This window comes from Thunnus thynnus, chromosome 17, assembly GCF_963924715.1.
Source record: "Thunnus thynnus chromosome 17, fThuThy2.1, whole genome shotgun sequence".
Lineage (NCBI taxonomy): Eukaryota > Metazoa > Chordata > Actinopteri > Scombriformes > Scombridae > Thunnus > Thunnus thynnus.
Genome location: NC_089533.1, coordinates 3312998 through 3336659, shown reverse-complemented (window position 1 = coordinate 3336659; position 23662 = coordinate 3312998). Strand labels below are relative to the sequence as shown.

Genomic DNA, 23662 nt, shown 5'->3' with positions numbered 1-23662 from the left:
TTGTGTATCGGTCTCAGTCCGTCTGTTTGTTCAACTGTCTGTTTGTCCGCATGTCATTCATGTGTCAGACACCATTCGTCATAATGATGCAGTTTGTCATTTAAAAATAAGTGTTTTAACATACATGTTTGATGAAAATGAGAGGCATATTTGCGTATATATGTGTGTGTGTGTGTGTGTTTGTGTGTGTGTTGACTGACCAGAAGGACCAGCCGTAGTCCCAGCTGTGAGGCCTCCAGTCTTCAGGACCCAGACTGACTGTGATCTGGAACACCTGAGTGTACATCATGTGGGCCACCATCCCCAGAAGACCTGCGACACACACACACACACACACACACACACAACACAGCGTCATTACAAACAACAAGTGGTGTTTTTAAGAAAAAATACTAATATTCTCTGGTTCCAGCTTCTCATCTGTGAATATTTTTTGGTTTCCTCTATGACAGTAAACTGAAGTTGTGGACTGTACTTTGTGTTTAATGCTAATTATCTAATGTTAGCATGCTAAAATGCTAAATTTAATCGTTGAACATGTTAAGCAGCTAAATCTGCATGTTATCGACCATATTTGCATTAGCATGTAGCTCAAAGCACCACTGTGTAAACGTACAGCTTCACAGAGCTCATAGCATGGCTGTTAATGTGAAATACTGTGTAATGTTACTGGTTTTTCTACTCTGTTTTACTTGTGTCATTGTGTGTGCGTGTGTGTGTGTGTGATGATGATGATGATGTTTCCCTAAACCGAACCAATTGATTTTTGTGCCTGAACAAACCTTAAAGACAACATATTCTGCACATTTCCAGCCTCTATATTTATATTCTGGGGCTCTACTGGAATATCTTTGCATGATTTCCAGTTAAAAACTCCTTATTTATCTTCTACTGGTCCTTTATGCAGCCCCTCAGTTCAGCCTCTGTCTGAAACAGGCCGTTTTAGCTTCCTGTCCCTTTAAGGCCCCGCCTCCTGATGACCCCACTCTGTTCTGATTGGTCGGCTTCAGGAAGCTTCCTCCAGCAACTATAGTGGCAGGAATTCACTTCTTTACTCCAAATGTCAACTTCTCAAATCCATCCGTAGTGGAGCTGAATCAGGTCCGAAATATGAGAGTGAACAACACATGGAAACACCTTAGCAACCACCTTAGCAACAAAGACACAGAAGTAGTAGTCTTCAGCGCAGGTTGAAGCTCTGGCTTTTCACTTACAGGAAGCATTTTTACATACGTTCACCTCCAGTTTTGGATCTTTGACTATGTTTAACATTTGACTTTATAACAATATATAAATGACAGAAAAATCAAAATAAGCAGAATACGTCCTCTTTAAATGTATTTCTATACATGAATGCTTGTAAGGATGTTGCTAAGTATGTGATGCAACTCAACTTATCTGAGTCTTGTCTCATTATTAGAGCCTCAGCTGGTTAAAAACTATTGAGATGTGTGTGATATTTAAATACAAATAAAGTTATATTGACTAACCCTCTCTATTAGTCTGCACTCTGGCCTTTCTTTTAGCAAAACCATCAGGCTAAAATTTCTCCTTTTACACAAGAAATATCAAAATCTAATTGTTCTGATTGCCATGAAACTTGCAGATCACGCAGCTGTTCACCGGAGGATCGTGTTCCTGAAGCATCACCGTCGGAGCAAACGTAACAGATTTAACAACAGTAACAGTAAAGCTCTCAGTATACTTTATACTTATTACATAACAACACTAACCCTCAGCACCAGATAATCTGCCATGGTAATTATCATTAACACAACTGTTGTAAATCACTTCACATCTGCATTACAGCTTATCAGTGATTTAATCAGAACACATCATCATCATCATCAGTCATTATACAGTATCAATTGATTTAAAGTGCCAGTTATGAGACATCCAATCAATTACAGATAGGGATATAATCACTCACAAATATACAGTAAATCAAACAGCCACAATGCAAATGAGTCAGTGACATTAATGCAGAGGTTATACATCATAACCACACGGCCAGCAGCAGACACGGCTGTTTGTTTTCTCTTTGTGTGTGTGTGTGTGTGTGTGTGTCACGTGGAAGTGTGTGATGGTTTAGAGCCACGTGTTTCTTTGTGAGTGTGTGTGTGTGTGTGTGTGTGTGTGTGCGCAGCATCAGTAAATAAAACTTGGCTGCTGCAGATTTACAGTTCACCATAAAGAGAGCATCACTTCTCCTCGACCTTGAGTCCATGACGACACAGATTTCTAGGAAATGTGTGTGTGTGTGTGTGTGTGTGTGTGTGTGTGTGTGTGTGTGTGTGCACGTGCACATGTCCACATGCCAGTAGGCGCAGCACGTCATTGATCTGCTTTACTGTATGGTTCTGAGGTTACCTGCTGGGAGTGTTTATATCTAAACCATCACACAGTTTAATATAATCACTTTTGGCATTATAAGTAAATTTTATGGTAATGATATTAAAGGACAGGTTTACAGATTTTCAAGTGTCTTAAAACAACATTCAGGAGCCCAAATCAGTGAAACATGTTTTTCTTGCTTCCTCTTCATACTGGCCGTAAAAATCCACAGTCCTTGTTTTGAGCAAAAATACATTTAAAAGTCTGTGTGAAGCTTATATTCAGCTTCGGCAGTCTGAGTTAGTCATATCAAGTGGATATCTGACACATTTACAGTCTTTTTAACATCAGATTCCCTCTTTGTGTTTCCTCGGACGGTGTCATATTAGCGTCAGATAAACTTTTAAATACATTTTTGCACAGAAGGAGGACTGTGGATTTTGTCTCCCATCACCTCCATTGTAAGCACATTATCAAGGGATCTTCTAATGGTCAGTATGAACAGGAGGAATGATGTTGAATCCGACTCGGAACACTTATACAAACAAACATCATAAAAAAGTCAACGAAAATGCTTTTATATAAAAAATAAAAGAAAGCATCGGGGAGTTTTATGAGTATGGATGAAACTTAGTTACAGTACCCGTGCTGCTGCTGCACTTGTAGTTCTTTTAATGGGAGCTGTAGTTTTTTTCTGTTGCTTAACTTTGTTAAAATAACAAAGGTTTAGATTTCTGATAGCGGCTGCTGTAGAGGAGCTGACTTTCTTAGAATATGCAAGGTAAACGTCAGGAAAACACATAATTTTTTCAGAGAGAAAGATGAAAGAAACACAAGCTTGTTCAAGGCGGGAAAGCTACGCCTTTATTCCACCTCGCTGCTCTGTATAAAAGGTACGGACATGGAGTCAGGCGGCAGAGTTGCTCCGCCAATAAGCAGGTTACGGAGGTCGTCACAGAGCCGGATCAGCGAGCTGATGTTTCACGTCACGCCTCTGATACGCTGATACGCTGATATGCTTAACATTGTTTGGTTCAGTATAAAAAAGCAAAGGCAGCTTGATGACGGATCCTTTATGGCTATAATGTGGCGTTTCTGTATAAAAGAGCCTACTAGTGAAACAGAGGATAGACAGGAAGTGATGTCAGGACCTCGGCATTGTTAGTGAGGTTGGCGCTGACTGCTAGTGAGCAGTAAAAATGTGTGCACAAAACAAATTTTTGGTGGTTGTTATCAGTGGATCAGTGTTTAATATTGTAAGGAAGTGCTGGAACAAGCAGAAACACACATTAACAGTTGGAAACTGTTTATGTGCTCTATTGTCTTCTAGGATCTCGTCTCACTAATAAAGGCTGGACTGATATCGATTTTCAAAACGTCGATCGGCTGAAGGATATCCATCAGCTTCTCATGTCATTCAGAAATGTAATTCAGATCACATCTATCACTCGTGGCGTGATGGGTAAAAAAAAAAAAAAAAGGAGGTTTGTGGTAAAAAAAAAAAAAGCCTTTAAAAGAATATAAAATGTGCTGTAGAAAGAATGTCTGGTCTCCTCAGAGAAGCTTGAGGAGGCAGCGAGCAGTGTGCAAGCGTGGTGGACGCAGAGCCAACTTCTTGTGTAAGAGGTTTAACATGAGTTGGGAGAAAAATCCCTGGCGCCTAACAGAGCGGCGGCTGCCAGAGGATAACCTCCGACCCCGGACGACCTCTCGCAAATCTGCATCAGTCTCGCTCTCCGCTTCCCTCGTAATTCTCAGAACGTTTCTCACTGTGAAAGTGTGTTAGAGGAATATGATGTCTGTCAGTGTTGTTGTAGAGCGGATCCTGCTGCAGAGTTAGCTTCAAATCGTTATTATTGTTATTATTAACCCTTGTTAACCCTTGGTGAAACTTTACTTTAACCTCCCTTATTTATAAGACATTATAATTCAGTTATAAGCAGATAAAAAGACATTTTTAAGTTTTGTCAGCGAGTATAATGTCTCCTATGAAGACATATTTTATATTATTCCAACTGTGTTTTACTATGTTGGCATTCATTATCAGTTTATATACCAGCATCCAGGAGGAGATCTCGTTTAGAGCCGCAACAATTGGTCGATTAATCAATTAGTTGCCAACTATTAAATTAATCACCACCCTATTTTGATAAATTATAATAATTAATTGTTTTGTCATTTTTTTAAAGAAAAAATGTCCATATTCTCTGATTCCAGCTTCTTAAATGTGGATATTTTCTGGTTTTCTGCTGTGAATAAACTGAATATCTTTGTGTTGTGAACAAAACAAGACATTTAAAGACATTGAGAAACAGTGATCGATATTTTCCATCATTTTATGAACCAAACAACTGATCGATTAATTGAGAAAATGCTCAACAGAATAATAGATAATGAAAATAATAATCAGTTGCAGCCATAATGTTTATGTACTGCTCATAAATGCTAAATACAATCGGGGGATTATAAGTAAAGTGTTACTGACAGGACAGGACACACAAATGAATCAAATAAAATAAAGTAAAAAAAGAATAGACGCATCAAGTAGCTACATCTCCTTTAAATTAGCCCAGTGTTATCTAAAAGTATGATCCATCTCTCTGACTATACTCACAATCATAGCTAAAAATGTGAGAAACTGTCAAGTTATTATTGTCAATCTAAATAATCTGTCCTGCAGGTGATGCCAGATAAAAAAAAAAACATGTTTTTACCTAAATCAGAATGTTATTTTCCTCTGTATGACGTCTTGTCACAGTTCTGCGTTGTCAGACATAGTATAGCATGGTAGCAGACTACCCATGCTAACCGTTTCACAAGTAACGTTGAGTGTGTTAGTTGCACTGATCTGTCGATGCAACACTTTGGTCCAAAGTAAAATATCTTGACAATTAGATTAGATGTATTTGCCATGAAATCTGGTACAGACAGTTATGATCTAAACGTCTGTTAGTATATTAACAGGCCTAACAGGAATAACATTGACGAGTCTTCCTCAAGTCTCTGCATTACATATGTCACTACCAGGAGGTGATAAGACTGGAAACAAGGGAAAACAGCCAGCCTCGAAAGCTCATTAACAAGATGTATCTGGTTTGTTTCATTCGTACAAAAACACGTTGTAAAAATGAAAGGAAACGTGGTTTTACGGGCAGGTGTTTGCTAAACTATTGGGCTCTGGCTCTAGTTCTGTTTTTAATGGACAGACATGAGATTGATATTGATCTCATCTCACTCTTGGCAAACAAGGAAATATCCGAAAATGTCCAAGTATTCCATTAAGCTCAAAATACAGCTCAGGCCAATATAGGAATGTGATCATTAAGTTGCATAACTGCATAACTGAAAGTTTGGACAAGTAGAAATATTGACCTACTGGTGTTGCTAGAAGAAAAGTCATATTTAAAATGGTAATTACTCTGCTGTACAAACCTAGCGTGTGTGGATTTGTGTGTGTGTGTGTTATCTGGCGTCCATCTTACCGGACAGCACGGTGAAGACGGCGGCGAAGGCGTTCAGTTTGAGTCCGTCGATGACATTGCTGGAGTGAAAAAGCTCCAAACACATCAGACTGAAGCCGACCACCAGCAGCAGGATGTAAAGCACCTCCGACACCACCGACAACCACAGCACACCTACAGGACACACAACTTAGTTATACACAAACATAAACCAGCAGCACACACACAGACGCTAATATAATAAATATACATAACTAGAGTCTCAAATCTTAAATAATGAAACTTGCTTGAGGCTGCTGTGAAGAACTCTTATCATTAGCTAACTACATCAATATGTGGAGAATAAAAAGACCTAACTGCAATCACACAGTTCAGTACAATAACAGACACAAGACCAGTCCTGGATGCTAACAGAGTTTAAGCTAACGCTAATTAGCAGTGCCCGCATTATGATCAGATCTCAATATGTGGAGATGGACTTGTCAACAAACATGTCGCATCCCAGGTCAATTAAACTGCTGCCACGAACCAACGTCATTCATTTATTAAATCACATTTTGCGAGGGAAGACTTCTAGCTGCTTATACGACTTGTAGTTTTTACAGAGTTCGCTTTAGCTGGCAGGAAGAGGCGGAGCAAGGTGACCTTTCAACTTACAGGGATAATGTTTTTTTGTTTTTCGTTTGACTGTTTACTTTCTACATTTCTTCTGTCATATTATCGGCTTGTCAGTCATCTGTGAATCACTTTGATTTGTGCTAATTTACCTTTATGAAAGCTGCTATACAAATAAAGTTTGGTTAATTGATTGGACATTAACTGCTTTTACAGGACCTCTCGGAAAGGTTTCTTGGCAAAAGGGTTTAAACCGTGAATTTACTGCTGGTTCTAATGTCTCTGTAGCATTTTGATATCTTGACGACTGTAAACAGCAGGCTTTACGCTATATTCAGTGAGTGATGGTGGTGGTGGTGATGTGTCTGGGGAGACAGTGAAGGAGGAGGGGGAGGGACCAAAAATCTAAGGGAGGGAATGTGTATTTCCTTGTTTCTTACGATATGGGAGTGGACAACCCAGCTTTCTGGTGATATGCTGCCCCTAATTTGCTTGGGAGTGTGGAGTATGAATTTGACAGGCGGCCAATTCTTACATATAGCACCTTTAAAATAACCATGTTCTGAAATGAAAATCTTAAGTAAGAGTTTCGAGCAGGTGTTGTCATTCAGACGACACACAGAGTCTGGGAATCATGCCAGAAAAGAAAATACATCAAACTGAATGCAGCAGTGACTTATGGGATATAGCTCTCCTCTTATTCTGACTATATTTTCCCCTTCAACACCATGTCGCTTTCTCACACTTGCACACCGATATAAAAACCCACAAAAAAGAAACACAAAATTGTGTTGAGAGAGCTCCTGGACTCCGGAGGTCAGGGTTTCAACTTGTCAGACATCTGAAGGTTTTCCACGCGGAGCTCAGGGAGAAACACCACTGAGACCTGCTGAAGAACTACAAGGTGAAATCTGTCTGTGGCGAGCAGGTTCACGCTGAGGGATGAGAGTTTGCACCAAACACTCATATTTTTGTCAAATTATTGCGCATACGTTAGAGGAAACACTTACAGGTAATACAAAGTGAATATGGAGTCAGTCTTTAGTGTGTTGATACGACACCTGAGTTTCTGCACTAAAATAATACTGACAAGTATCTTAGTTTAATATAAATTGTGATGAATACTTTTCTAGTCCTTTTGTCATTTAACTAAATACAACTCACATCAGTGTCTAATGTTGTCTTATCACCAGCAGCTGTACAAGAACCAAAGAAAACTGAGTAAAATTAGAAAAGGGTTTTACCTTTACATCTATAGGGAACATAAACGTCTGAACCAAATTTCATGGCAATCTATCAAATAGCTGAAAGGCAATTTCACCCAAAGTCAGTGGGATTTGTCCTCTGAGAACCAGAGATGTGATTACAAAATTTAAATAAAAATATATTTGTGGACACAGGTCAACTACATCAAAAGTTTCTATCTTTTGCCCATATATTTTACATCAAATTGCCATTTTTGAAGGAAATTTGCTGTTTTTATTACTAAAAAAAACTACTTGTACATATGCTCCTCATAAATTTACATGGATGTTCATAGAGAACTGGCTAAAACTACTTGGTCGTATTTGATTGTTGGATGGAGATGAGACATGAGTGTTAAACTAAGATGCTACAGTACATTCAAACTATCCAAAATCAACCTCCTTCCCAAAGCAGCGGTCAAACCACAAAGTTACATCCACACAAAATAAGTGCATCTGGAAGCTCGGTGACATAGTGACTCGCTAGGCTAGTTGCTTTAGCTGGCGAGCTAACTGCTAACTCTCTAGCCGGGCTAGCACTAGTCAGTCACAATGGCTGCTGGTGCTTCTCTCTATTTTCTCTCTACTGTTGTTTACTTCCCCCTGGCATTTTGTTCACCATTACATACCATTTTGTTTAATAAAGTTATTGAAGAGAGAAATTGAAGCTCTCCAAGGTAACAAGCTTGTCAACGGTCAGTTAGCAAACTTGTTAGCTTAGCTCAGTCACTAATGGGACAATACATTTACAGAGTTTATTCAAAAGATGAACTGTATTCGTACTATCCATTTGAAAATTTGTATCATTCTAGGAAAGTTTTTACTCGACAAGTTAAATCAAAGTGAATGATCATTTTCTCAATTTTGGACTCTCCGGCTCTCCGTCCCTTTAAAGGTCAGCACCGTCAAGATGGCTTTCTACTGGTCAATGGAGTCAAAGGTAACCAAATTTGAACTCAAGGTGAAAAATCTGCACAGATTTACTCCCACGTGAGCCGATCCACTGATCATGATGAAAGAATTATCTGTGAAATGTTGCAGTTTTTAATCCCGGTGCGTCCAGGACTGTTTACAGCTATATGAACATCATGTATCAAGGTCGTTGTGCAGAGGAGACGCTCTGAGATGTTTGCAGTCTCTTGGCTGTTTCTTTCATACTTGTATGTAGTATGTTTACATTTGTTTTCATCTTAAGTTCTGACTCCCATCTGGACAAGAAATGAATCAATCAACCTGCTTGTTATCGAATGAGAGGTGTGTGCTTTGGTTCCTCTACAAGCTTCTGCGACCTACAATCACCCATAACACCCTCCTATGAGACGTTTACATGTGTCTTTGGTGAATAATTCCACCTTTACACAGCTTTGAATTAGTCTCTGCAGATAATAACACCCAGAGCATTAACGTAATAAAATTAAACTTTTTTTGACACACGATTTTTATTTTTCTCCTTGAAAAAAACATTTCTTCCCTCATAAAGCATCAGTGTCGACATTCATTCCGGGTCCTGTCATGTGCAGAGAAGGATGCAAATATTAGATGTCTGCCCTTTTTTTTTTTTTTTTTTGTCCTCCAGGCACAAACTGAGGGCGGAGACATTGTCCTTCCGTTCGTTTTGTCTTCATTCATCCCTTCGTTGTTCGATAACCCGGAAACTGCTAATGAATCTTTGCAGAATGATGATGCATCTCGCCACGACAAGCGGGACATGACACTCGCAGCTCAAAAACAAGAGGAGATATTTGTTTTGCGATCGGCCCACAGGACAAGGGGAGGGAGGATGTGTTTGATTTCTCCACCTGCTTGTTTGGCACACATTGATTGTCTCTTTACAGACGCCCTCTGGTCATACTGCGAGAGGAAGGAAAAATAAGACATGATGCAGGGATGATGAACACGTTACTGTACTGCTTCGTTCTCTGGAAATGTGAACATTTTTAAAGCAGAGAGGAGTTGTCATCCTGTAGCCGCCCTCGGGGATCCACTCTCACTACCAGAACTTGCTTTTTTTTTTTTTTTTTCCTTCCCTCCACAGCTCTCCACATTTATAATTTCTAAAAGGCAGAAGCTCCTCTTGAATGGATGAGGCTCATGACACAGAATTAAACAGGATTATCTGCTCTGCTCTGCTTACTCTGCTCTGTCAGGGATGTAGATGAGGTACAAGCGCGACCTCCAGGCTGAGTTTTCAATTTCAACATCACTTAGTCGAAAGGGGAGCTACAGGATCCCTGAAAAGCCAAAATTGATCCATAATTTTGTGTGACACTTCTCTCTAGGCAAGACAACCTTATTTCTATATTCAAAGTGTTTCACAGGGGACACTGGGCATATCTTTATCCTAAAACTCTACTTTTTTTTACTTTTCTCTGTGAGGTTTGCTCTTACGAGCGTTCCAAGTCGGATTCAACAAACTCTCTTAACGGCCTGAACTCGCTTGTTTCAGCCTGATGAATCCCACCTGTTCATGAGGATGATGAGATCCATGAGATTATGATTATTAGCACGTTCAGCTCCACTTGGGGGCGAGTTTCATTCACACAAAAAAGTTTCCCAAAGACTAAAAGCACCATGCAGCTTCAAGTCCTGCTTTCATAAATCAGCAGGGAAAAAAACAACAAATTCAGAGTGAATGTCAGAAGCAGAAGATCCAAAACAATTAGAAAATATGAATCCAGCTGCCATCGACGTGCCACGAGAGCAGCTCTACTGTGACAGAAATAGAGAGGGAACGCTTTGACGTGAAGTTAGATGCTAAAAAAAAAACATCTTTCTAAAGCGAGGCGGTCAAGGAACGTGACATTAGATTATATTAGATGAGAGAATATTATTATTATTATAGTCTACAGGTGATATTAAACTGTCAGCTGCAACAGACGATGATACAAGACAGAGACCTGCAGGGAGACACGGAGGAACAATTACTACCAAAATATGCCAATAAAAGTCATAAAATCTAAAAAAAAACTTTCCTTAAATTAGCAGCCATGATGGTGATACTGTAGTAAACAGAATATTTATTTTGCATTAAGCTTATTGTAGTTATACATTTAATTTTTGTTAATTCCAGCATCATATTTAAACTCTAAATTAACTCAGATTAGGACATTATAACTGTTAGTCAAACAAGTGTTTCTCCCATTGAAGAAAGGCAGAAATGATCTATTCATGATGCATACAACAGCTCTGGACTGATTGTAATTCTTTTTCGTTCCTAAGAAAAAACTCTGAGTATTACAAGATTGATGAAAGCCACAAATGCATCTTAAGAATGAATCTGTTCGTACGAGTGCTTCCTCTATGAGGCCCATTGAGAGTAATAACAGAGTTAAAAGGCAGAATTTTAAAAAGGAGAAAGAAAGAATTACGGTGCATCCTAAAGTTTAATTAAAAGCAATGGCAGAGATATAACTCTTCTTCTGCAGCTAAAGGCCCTTTACACTCTGCAGTTTTGGGCTGTTTGAGATGAAAGTTTGGCAGTCGTGAGAGAAACATGGTGAAATCTTTGGTTGTCAATCCTAGATCTCACTGTGAGACTCGTCCGAGGCAAACTGCTGACAGAGAGAGAAATTTAAGACCAAATTCTCACAGCGTGACTGCTGCTGCACGTCAACATCCACGTCAATAAAACAAACCAATCAGAAAACGACATGAAATGACACAGAAGCTCGTATCTACAGTGTTTCCCATGGGACAGTGAATGCAGCGTCAGAGCAGACCGCTTTAGGAAATCAGACACAGATAGATAGTCAGAGGAGCAGTGATGAATCTGAAACAGGCAGATTGAGTATAATGCACCAACTCTGAGTCCGAGAGAAAAATCTGAAATAAAAACCTGTTTTTATGATAAAAGAAAATGAGTTAGAGGGCAGAGGAAAGCCAGTAAAGAGAAATGAAGCTAAGACGAGAGGAGTGAGAGGATGAGCAGAAACCTCTGGAGGCATCAGCGATAAAAGCATCACTAACCACTTTACGATAAGGTGCAAAATTAATGTGACAGCTGCTCCTATCAGGCCGTCTGAAGGAGAAACTGCAAACCTGCAGAGTCTCAGCAGCTGAAACCTTCAGGATAACAAACAGGACGTAAACTGAACAGCGTTTCCTCGACGTGATGTTTTCTTTAAAGCCACACGAGCAGCGTGTCGGTCCACTGCTTTGCTCCACACTGAAATATCTCAACAACTATCGGATGGATTATCATGAAATTTGGTTCTGACATTCATGTTTCCCAAAGGATGAGTCCTACTGACCGTGGTGATCCTTCAACTTTTCATGTAGCGCCACCATCAGGTCAAAATTTAACTAACAACATTCCCATCAGCCTCAGTTATACTTTGTGTTTAGTGCCAATTAGCAAATGTTAGCATGCTAACACACGAAAACTAAGGTAGTGAACATAGTAAACATTATATCTGCTTAGCATCTTCATGTTAGCATTGTCATGTTAGCATTAGATTGCTAAAGTTATCATTTGGCTAAAAGCACCACTGAATCTAATGCCACATTCATGTCATATTGTCGTAATTACGGGATTCGAACTTGTAAATAGCAGTCACGCCAATTTTGACTTTACGACGGGGAAACTTTTCTGATGGCGCCGATGTATCCGACTTTGCGCTTCATAATACAGAAGTACTTGAAATGGTACCAAATAAGGACGCCTCACATCATCCAAAGTCTGTCGTTCATGGTGATTAAACCCAAATTTAATTGGATATGTTATTATTAGTATTTTTAACCATCACTTGACCAACTCTGTCATCATAGAACCGTCTCAGGTCGTCTAGCGTCAGACGCTTTTATCCAAAGTGACTTACAAGAGAGGCAAGGCCATCAAGCGTTAGAGGACAGTGACTCAAAAGAGCTGTCGTGCAAATTCTCAGGTAGCTGACCAAGTACAAGTGCAATGAGAAAGAACGCTAGACAGAAGGTCTTTTTCTGTAACAACTGAAAGTAAACAAGTTCATAAGAAATGTCATAAACAACAAGTGTAAAAATCAACAAAGTGCTAAAAGGTTAAGGGGCTTCTCCAGTTATTTTCTTACAATCTGTTTTATAATATCAGTTATTATATTTTTAACCTTGTACAACCTACTTTGGAAATTAATTATTACAATGCCAATAAAGGAAATTTGAAAAACTTGAGAGAGAGGATGATGTGCAACAGTCTGTGCTGTTTGAATTTGGACACAACAACTAAATATAACATATTACAACACATGATGTTATAATTGCATCTTTACCACATAAAGTGCTGTCCTTTACTGCCTTTATTTCATAGATGTTTAATTCTAGTGTGTTTTAGGAAAATATTATTTGTAAATAAAAATATATTTTAGGTTACACCAAAAACATGCAGTGAAGGTAATTTGTAATTTGTTCAGCCTTGAGTGTTGCCTGCAGTCTCGCTCTCAGGCTACATATCGCCCCAAGTTCCCCAATAAACTCTCCTAACACGGCAGGACGGACAGACTGGATGTCGCCTGAGAGACGAAACTCAGGGCAAACACAGAATATCAAGTCACTCGAAGCTGCTCATCAAGCTTGTTGCTGTGTGTGTCCTCTGTAGGGGATTACTACACTTGGAAATTAATATCAGGCACTCGTAATTAAAAGGGGCACCGCCTCCAGTAATTAATTAATTAATTAATCAGGAGGAAAATTAATGAGATCAAATGAATGTCTGAAACTCTGAGCTCAGGGATCTCCATCTCTGCTTCAAAGGAATATACAAATACAATGATTTGGTGATAAATCAAGATGTTTATTGAACTACCAAGGGACAGAGATGAAGAACCACTAAGCATATATACATATAAACAACTAGAATGGATGAACGAATGAATGGATGAACGAATGGGTTAATTAATGTAAGTTATTGCCAACAGAATGAATGAATTAATGAGTGAATGTTATCAAAAACGAGTCAAAAGTGCAGTAAAGCCAATAAAAATTTAATTCTGGATCACTCTTTGCATCAACTCTGAGACAGCAGCAAGGCAGATGGTTTTCCTACGGTTTCCGTGGTGATGAAAGGCTGATGATGAGGCGAACTTCCCGGGGAGCGCAGAGCGAGGCGAAGCCGACTCTGTGATCCTCGGGTCGCCGGGGTGATCGCCAGATGAGAAGCGCTGCAGCAGGTTCAGTGAAGCGCTTTGGTTCACTGCTTCCCAGGAGGGTGAATCCAGTCTGAGACTCGGCTGAGGCAACACAGTGTGTGTTCCTGTCTTGTTGTGTTCAGTGGCAGACTGACAGAGTTTGGATGCTGGAGCTCTAACTTACCAAACAATCTTCAAGAGTCAAAAAAATAATAACTACAGGTAAAAAAGAAATAGGAGATTACAAAAATACTGGATTATTCATGCGGCAAACAGCGTGCAATGGATGATGGTGCTCGGTCTTTCTTCTAAGGTGAGAGTTTCTTTTCTGAGGCCAACGTCTGAAATGCAACGAACGGGACATGATGACTGGCAAGGCTGAGACAGGAAGGACATCCGAGGTGAGCTTTGAGTAGAGCCGCTGTTCCTTCACATCAAAAGGAGCCAGCTGAGGTGGTTTGGGCACTTGGTTAGGATCGTCCTGGACGCTCTGGAGGTGTTCCAGTCACGTCCAACTGGTAGGAGACCCCGGTGGCAGACCCAGAACATGCTGGAGGGAATACATATCTCTGCTGGCCTGGGAACACCCTAGGATCCTCCAGGAAGTATGTCTGGGTTTCTTTACTCAGTCTGAAGCTACTGCGACCTGGTCCTGGATAAGCGGCGGAAAATGGATGGAAGGACGGACGCTACATGCTCATTTCAGTTGTCAGTGCTGAAACATCATGAAACCAGTGTGAAAACACTTAGATATTGCATAATATAACTAAATAAAGAATAATAAAAAAACATAACTGCATTTTCTTATCTGTAGCTAAAACTATGTGACAGTGGAACCCATCTAAGGTCTGCACGATACTAGCAAACCATGACTAAGTATTAGCCTTATACTGGTTGATATCAAATACACTCATGTGGTACTGGCACGTTCTTATATCATTGTCGTAAAAGCTGTTACTGAAAAGGTCACTAAGTAGGTTTGAATTTCCATAATACCAAAATAATTACATGTTCTGAAACAAGAAGATACATTTTAGTGGCATCAGACATTTATTGTGAGTTTTTAAAAAAAAGAGGAGTAGAGGGATCGACTCAAAGGAATGTGATGTATCCCCCACACACAGAGAGGGTGAGCTAGTAGAAGACCAGTTTGGGTCAGTCTGTATCTGAAAAGAAAAACAAGGTCTTTAATTCCAAAAACTGTCCATTTTCCCTTCGTGGACGGCGGGAGGACGCTGGGGTTTTTAGTTCTGTTCCATGTCTTTTCCTGACGTCTTTCATGCCTTGAGGTCAGAGGTCACTGTGTCTGTGTGCTCTTGTATCCACACAGATAGACTGTTAGACTAAAATATAATGTTTCTGAAATAATTCAACTTCTTTATATTCCTGGGCTCGTCTCGTACACCTCTGAGGAACTTTAAAGTTTTATCAGCTGTTTTCATAATTTCATATTTATGATTTTGATTATTTAATGTCAGTGAGTGTGATCTTTATGTAACCTTTTCTCAGGTCTCTCTTGCAAAAGAGTTCTTGATCTCAGTGAGACTTCCTGAATAAATAAAGCTTTACCATAGACTGTATAAAAATATGGACGTAGTTACCGTGACGTCACCCTTTCGTTGGTTTCTGAAGAGTGGTTTTGAAACTCAAAGTGAGCCGCTCCGGCCGTCGCCATCTTGGCAGTGCGTGACGCTGCCTAACTCCCAGCCAATCAAAAATGGGCAAAGAGGCGGGCCGAATGGCTGAAACAAGCCACCTAGCGGCTGGCGGACCTGTCACTCAAAGCAGCCATGTCCTTCATTATGCATAACTTTACGGTTTAATAAAACTTAAACGGGCGAGTTATAAAAAAATTCACCCCCCGTACAGTTGTCATGAAAGGAGAAATTAGCTACAGAGACCAAAACCGTTGTTTGTACCAGGCTGTAAACATGTTTATTTCTGCTGTAAAGTTGGGCATTTTAACATGGGGGTCTATGGGGATTGACTCGCTTTTGGAGCCTCAAGTGGCCGTTCAAGGAACTGCAGTTTTTGGCACTTCCACATTGGCTTCATTTTACAGCCCCGGAGGTTACCGCTTGAGCTTTACTAACTAATAATAGAAGAGGACTCAGATAAACATATTTACATTGTTATCAACTCCTTTCTTCTGTCATCTGGATTAAGAGGACGATGTCGGGAGAGAGTTTAGTAAGAAAGTCAACTTGAAATTTTAAAAGCGAGAGGGACATCCTCGGTACAAACGACACCCTGGTCTTGATGGTTAATATTGAATCTTTGACTGACAGATCAGATTTTTAATGAAGGTGCAGCATCAGTCTGACTTCACTCTCTAGTTTCTCGTTAGCTGCAGCTTTAATTTCCAACCAGTCGACAGAAACAAATTCCAAGGGGGATAAAATGTCTGTAAGGGAAAATATAAAAATATTGACATATTGACCAAAACAATTTTCCCCCGTTTCTGTCTTATTGAATATGTATCAGAGCTTTCTGAGACTTCATTAAACTGAAGACAGTAAATAAAACTCAGCCTGCAGGACTGATAACAGGAAGCAGCTCATCAGACCGAGCCTCATCTGAAATAGAGATAATTATATCTTTAATTACTCTACGTGTGTGTGTGTGTGTTCATAAGTGTGTCAATGGTGCGTAATGTCAAGAGTTTCTGCCTGTGATACATTTTTGACACCATTTTTTAAGGGTTTCCGTATCAAGAATCCAGATTTAATAAGAATTTAGACCCACAGGGATTCTCATTAACAAGATTATTGTTTTAATGATTGAGCTCTGAAACGAGGATGAAACACTGAATTATTTTCACCCACTTAAGTGACTTTATTGAATTAAATTATGGCTACAACTAATGATTTTGGTTTCATTACCAATGAGCCTATCAATTAAGATTGAGATTAATCAATTAATCATTTACTTTAAGAAAATGTCAAAAATGGAAAGTTTTTCAAGTTCTCTTTTCCTTGAGACTCAGAGTACTTTTCTGTGCTGTTTGCGGAAAACTGGAGCCACTCTGATAAAGAGCGAACCTGCGTTGTCCCGGTAACCAAGGTCAGGGAGATGGCCCGAGACTCCCTAGACCACTGGTTCCCAATCTTCTTTGTAAGACCCCCACAGCCCGGTCCGATGAACCTTCATCAACACCACCATTTATGTTCCAAATGTGTTCATTTGAATTAATTTCAAACTGGATGTTATTTAATTATTAATCATATAAAAGTGGTTATAATAGTGGAGGCTACAATATTTCCATACAAGAGAACTGTTGATGTTTCGTTTGGTTTGGTCAAATTTGCATTCGAACTGCATCCACATGGAGAGGCGAAGGCTGAACGTTCCAACCATTTATCCATCAGTTTTAGCCATTTCATCTCCTCTGCTCGCTTGCTAACTAGTTTTCACCATAGTCTGTATAAAAATATGGACGTAGTCACTGTGACATCACCCGTTGGTTTCTGAAGAGCGGTTCTGAAGCTCAAAGTGAGCCGCTCCAGCTGTCGCCATCTTGGTAGTACGTGACGCTGCCTAACTCCCAGCTAATCAAAAATGGCTACAGCAGAAGTGCCCCCAGTAGTAGTACAAGTACCCCTGGTAGGAAATCACTGCCCTAGACATGATGATGTTGAAGCTTCATGCAACGTGACCCGAACTAACACAGGTAAAGTGCAGTTCTTTGTTTAGAAACCAGTGAACCAATTAGACTCATTTTACATATCATTGGATGATTTGTTGGGGTTAAAGACTAAAAGTCAGACCTTCAGCAGGGAGAACAGGAAGAGACACCTTGATGTTTACTGTTTCTGTTCTCCGCTTGGCTGAGTGTTTCAATAAATATTCTCAGCATAAGACATCAAGGCTCCTGTACGCTTTCTTCTCCGAGGTGTTGACCATCGCTCTGAATTTCTCCACAACAGTTGGCGAGATCGACAAAAACCTTCACAAACAAAGCGTTCAGAGCAGGTTGAAGCCCAGAGAGCATTTCTACACAAGTTCACCTCAACTTTTGGAACTTTGACTGTGTTAGATATCCAACATCATAACAGAGCAGAAAATCACAAAAAGCAGAATATGTCCCCTGTAGGATTAATATCTTAAACAGAACTCCTGTTTTATCTGTCTTATACTATTTTAGCTTCTTTTTATTTCCAAATTTAGCACTTTTAATTGTATTTAAATGTCTTTTTACTTTGCCTTGTGTTGCTTTTATATTCTGTCTTGATGCCTTTTATTCTCTAGGTAAAGCACTTTGAATACAAATAAACTTTCCTTGTAATTTTCCCTGAGTTTCACCTGGCAGGCTACATACAGACTCAGATGTTGTGGGAGCTTGATGTACTCAGGGCTGAAAAATGTGAGAACTTATGTTTTTCTGGGTAAAAAAAAAACAAAATACCTTTAATCTGTACTTACATTGAGGCTTACAGTTAATAATTCCTAAAAAAAACATTAAAATGAATTGTTGGTGGGGTTCTGCTCTGTAATTCTAAATCCAAGCTGCTCTGAATGTTTTCTTGTAAACAATTTAGAATTTTTTTTCTTGTTTGTTTGTTTCAGTTTTCATTAACAACAAACTTGGAGCTGACTGTGGAGCAGCTGTGTTATAAAACCCAGCAGCGAGCATGTAGGGCTCAAAGGACGACAGATTAACATATTGTATCCTTGTGTGAGGAGCAAGGTCGCCCCGCTCAATACATCATATCATCCACCACTGCTCCGTGCAACACTCCTGTTCTTCTTCCAGATGGCATTAACAGATGAAACCGTCAGAGAACTTTCATTATTAACTACCTGCTCGGCATGAAATGGCGAATTAGAGGCTACGCCCACATGCACCAAAATATTCCCTTTCTTCTGGACGCTCAGATATTCCTTTCATTAGCGGCAGGATATAAACACCACGTGCTGTTAGAAATAACCTGCTCTTATCCTCCGTTAAGAGGAATATTTATGCGTTACCCCAGATATTCTCTCATTATCCAGGATCCAGATACACAGAAATATATTCTTCTGTTCTATTTTGCACATCATACCAAAAAAAAAAAAAGCCTAAATATACAAGAGTTTCTGTGCTTGACTGAGGTGGAAAAAGTGCTAAAGAGAAAAATAAGAACAAAAACAGAGATGACAGCAACAAAAAAAGACAAATACCGGCCGCAGAAAATGAAAAATAGTAAATCAATTAATTCATGAAGGTACAGTAACATAAATATATCAGGTGGTAGCAGCAAAGGAAACCTGTGTTCCTCTGATAAGGTGAATCTTTTTTATCTCCTCTTCAGAATGTGGTTGATGGAAACAAAAATGTGATTTTATTTCCACGTTTGGTTTAAAATCTGCTGCAACATTTGGACATGAACATAAAGCCTCATCCTCATGTTTGACAGCGTACAGGTGTCCCATAAATCAAGGCCTACATAAAGACTGAGCTTGTACAAATCAATTAATACGTCACTTTCCTTGTTCTCCCTCCTCTGTCAATATAATCACAATGAAGGCCCCGGGATGCTTCAGATTAAGTGCTTTTATTTTCTAACAGCATATGAAACATCCTCATCGGCTAAAGAATTGCATCCGACAATGTTTGTCGATTTCTGAAACACATAAATATATACAATTCCTATCTAACCCTAACTCTAACCCTCCTGGAAGACATCTGAGACGGCAGGAAACGACCGAATGACGTCTTTCCTTAAGTTTAACCACACATTGTCCATCAGGAAGCCACAAACAACCAGTTTGGTCAAGGCCTCAAGCTTCAACAGGCACTTTTTTAATAATCTGGGCAGTGCATATGACAAGCATGGTTTTTCAGGCTCAAGATGTCTGGGACATGGATGAAATGGGGGTTACAACCATGCAAGCTCCAGAAAAGATAATTGCTCCCAAAGGGCTGCAGCAGATTGGGGCCACGACATCCGTCGAGGGAGGTAGCCTGGTGACTGCTGCTGTCGCGGTCAATGCACAGGGGACTTCTATTCCCCATTTCCATGCACACTTTATCTGTGATGGACCCACCGGATCTGTTGGTGCAGCCAGTGGTTAAGGATGGATGCAGGAGGAAGAGTTTTAGTTGTCCTACGCCATTTTGCCCAACAAACGAAGCCATCGCAGGAGTCCAAAGTCCTCCTTTTGTTGGATAACGATGCTTCTCATGTGTCTGTTGGTATCGTGCTGCTGACCTTCCCGCCTCAATGTACCCACAAGCTCCAGCCACTGGACAGAAGTGTGTTCCAGTCTTTCAAGGGTAGAGTTAACACGCACCTTGACCACTAGATGAAGACCTACCTGGCACTGTTGGCAAAGCCTTGCCTCATGTGGGAACCCTTGAAAATATCATGTCATGAGTTAGATACACAGGCGTCTGGCCCTAGAGCTCTGAAATCTTCAGTGAAAATGACTTTGCTGCACCCTTACAGGCTGGAACCACCTCAGTGTCTACTCCAGGCCCCTCTGAGCCCACTCCAGGCCTCTCTGAGCCCACTCCTGCATTCAGCCCTGTTGAGGTCGGGCCCTTCCCAAAGGCTGGACAACAGAAGAGTGTTGCCATGGTAAAGAAGAAGGGTGTAAGCGCCATCCTCACAGACACTCCAGTCAAACAGGCAATATAGAAAAAGAGGAAGAAGAGAGAAAAGGCAGAAAACCAGCGCTGAAGGCCAAAAGAAAGATCTTGAGTTCAAAGGAAAAGGAAAATGAAACAAATCAGTCCTCTGAGGATTGCCTTGTGCAGTGAAGATTTTGCCTCCTCCGTCCCAGGGGAGAAATGGGTGAATTGTGTCTTCTATGAGGGGTGGGCATATGAATTGTGCACTGAGGGTATGAACATTATATTTGTCACAACTGTGACAAAAACCGCTTTGATAAAAACAAGGACACACTGTGTCATAGATGCAAAGCGTTCTCGTATAGATTAAATCGGTCTTACCCAACGTGCCGTGCCTGTGAGTCGTGACTGGGGGCAGAGTGGTTAAGTGTCAGTGAATGACTAAGAGTGCTTTGCATCTCAAAAAAGACTGATACGATACTAAATGAATGAACAAATCAGTTTACACATAGAGTAAAATTAATCTCTGGGAGCTTTTTACTCCAGCTAAAAGCCAATAAGCACTTCCTGCTCCTTGTACGTAAAGGAGTTTATTAAAAGTGTTTAAAAGAAGACTGATAGAACTGTGTTGTTATATTGCTAGATAGATATATTGGTCAGCTGATTGAGGCCTTTTTTTGTTCCATAAGTGACATTAAATTAATCCAGGGTGCTCCCAAGACTTTTATGTATGTAGTTCCAATCCTTATAATCCACATAAGCACATTCTTAGTGTTTGTCATGTTTGGTCATTTTGGCCTTTTTAGTTTTTCAGGTTTGACAGTTTTTTCTCCTTTGGTTCCCAAAAAATGCTGTCAGGCTTGTGAATGTGTTTTTAATTCATGCTTTTCACGTGTGTCTTTAGTCCGTAGACTACTTTGGTAATCTAATGAAGCCTTGGTTTTGGTTTGTCTCGCTGGTGTAGCAGCCAGTATTTGACTGAGAGGAAAGGGAAGGAATGAGAATGAGCAGCTCGGCTCATTTCAGGGAGTTCAAACTATTCTGAGCCTTCACAATCATTAATTTGTTCATTTTTGTCTTGTGCTACTGTGTCGACGTGCTTGTTTCAGGGTTTGTCAGCCAATATGATCGGCAGATTAAAGCCTTTTTTTTTATTACATACTGTATATTGAAATGAACTTTGAAACAGTTCAAAGTTTTCAGATTAACAATGTATATGTTGTTGCTGACCTATGCTGTTTGTGTCAATGTTTGACGCATAGTTTCTTGTCAGTATATATTTTATACTCCATCCATCGGTCCATCCATTTGAATATTCATCAATGGTAGAAAAATAGATGGATGATAGATAAATAGACTGGTGTGGATACCAATCCATCCATCCATGATACAGATGGAAAGACAAGATGGATATCCACACATACCTATCTATCCATCCATTTATCATGGATGGAGATAGATAGATAGATAGATAGATAGATAGATGATATCCACACATATCTATCCATCTATGTATCAGTCTTTCCATCCATGATAGATGGATGGTTAGATGAGGGATGGATAGATGTGTGGATATCATCTATCTTAGATGGATCCACAAACAGTATCCACTATATAGATAGAATTGTATTGAATTAATTGTGTTCAAACCATAGACTGTATATAAAGATGGACCATAATGACCTGTTGAAAAGTCTGTTGGAGCCAGCATCCAGTGACCGTCGGTATTGCATCTTCAGGGACTTCCACATTGGCTTCAGTTTCAAGCCGTGGTTGTTGCCGCTTGGTTCAAACAGACTCTTCTAGCGAGTGTTACAACTAACCGTCCGTCTCTCACAGTTAACTTATGGTAACATTTCATTTCTGCCACTTTTGCAATTGTATAAGAACATCAGGTCCTAGAAACAAACTTCAAGTGTTTATTTGTAGCGGAGATGTGTATGTTGCTTGTATAAAACATGATTAATCTCCAAATATTTTTAAAAATTATTAAGCCAAAACACAAATGTGTAGAGTTGTGCAACATCCTCCCCTACTCAGATTTTACGGCAAACATAGGTGACGTCAGTAGTTAAAAAACAGTTTTATTATAGAAAAACCTCCACCGTATTTATTTAATTAGCAGTTATTAATCGATTATTGATTCTTCAAGTGGCCAACTATCGATTAAAGTAATTTTACAATTTGCACCCCTAAAACTGTGTGAAGTTTTTGTTCTGTCAGTGACCAGTTAACCAGTTTACAAGCAAGCTTGTTAGCTCTGAGAGCTTCTTTTTCCCTCTTCAGAAACTTTTTACTGAATTAAATGTTGTGTAATGTTGAACAAATTGCCAGGAGGAGTAAACAGAATAGTAGAAATAAAATAGAGAGAAGCTCTGGGAGCTTTCATGACTGACCAGTTCCAGTCCAGCCAGACTGGATAATGTATGAGCTTCAGCAGTTCATTAACCGAGTAGTCACTACATCACAGAGCTTCCAGATCCACCTATATTGTATGTAAAAAATATATTTTTATGTAGTAGTAGTAGGTTAAGAGACCTTTGAGGGCTGCATTTAAAAATAAATTTTGGATGTGAAGCAAAAATAACATTCCTCTTCTCTGCAGGTAAATGTGGCTAAACCTTCTGAGAAGTCCAAACAAGCACTAAAAGAGTCCTGAAAAGTACTGTAATATATATATTGTCCTTTTTTTCCCTGGTTCCCCCTCGGCCTGACGAACAGGTGGGGAGCGGCAGGGAGTGGTGGCGATGCCTAATGACCGTCATTACTCACCTCTCTCCGACGCCGGGGCCAGATCAATGAAGCTCCGACACTTCTCACCTGAGAGAGAGAGAGAGAGAGACAGAGAAAGAAAGGGGAGGTGAAGGGGAGGAGGAAGAGAGGGATGTGAAGAGGAAAAGAGGTGGGGAAAGGTGAGGAATACAAGGTGAAATGAGCTGGGAATGAAGCGGAGAGAGGGAGTGAGAAAAAGAGGGAGAGAGGGAGAGGAAAAAATAAGATAGAAAGGTGCAGAGGATGAGGTGATTAGTGAGAAGGAGAAAAGGATGTAAGGATGGAAATGAATGCATGAGGTGGAGAGACACCAGGAGGGAAAAGCATAAATTGAGCGTTAGCTTCAAATCGATTTACAAAGAATACAAGCTAATAATACTGCAGTACAAACAGACACAGTGACTCCTGAATGTCATCCTGCTGCTCATCTTATCCGACAACACTTTGTTTGTAGCAGATCAATTTCTACTGCCAGGACGAGTTTGTCATCGTCACCTTTACTGACATTATATACTGTAGCACCATCTTCAGTTAGAGACTCTCGACAGACGACTATGACCTGCAAGGAGAGGATCATGTGACCAA

At 40.0% G+C, this 23662-nt stretch overlaps 1 protein-coding gene and 1 long non-coding RNA gene across 2 annotated transcripts in view; one reads left to right on the top strand and one right to left on the bottom strand.

The window, feature by feature from the left end:
• The window catches only part of gsg1l (gsg1-like), a 47290-nt gene that overhangs the window by 6350 nt on the left and 17278 nt on the right, over positions 1 to 23662 (bottom strand). The window contains exons 2-4 of the mRNA XM_067615588.1: positions 23078 to 23125; positions 5817 to 5969; positions 201 to 312 (exon numbers count right to left, since the gene is read on the bottom strand). Coding sequence (XP_067471689.1) covers positions 201 to 312; positions 5817 to 5969; positions 23078 to 23125 — 313 coding nt within the window. The remainder of the gene's footprint in view (positions 1 to 200; positions 313 to 5816; positions 5970 to 23077; positions 23126 to 23662) is intronic.
• On the top strand, positions 6234 to 14423 carry LOC137200892 (uncharacterized). Its single transcript, XR_010932092.1, has 2 exons — positions 6234 to 13867; positions 14066 to 14423. It is a non-coding gene; the product is annotated as an uncharacterized lncRNA (long non-coding RNA).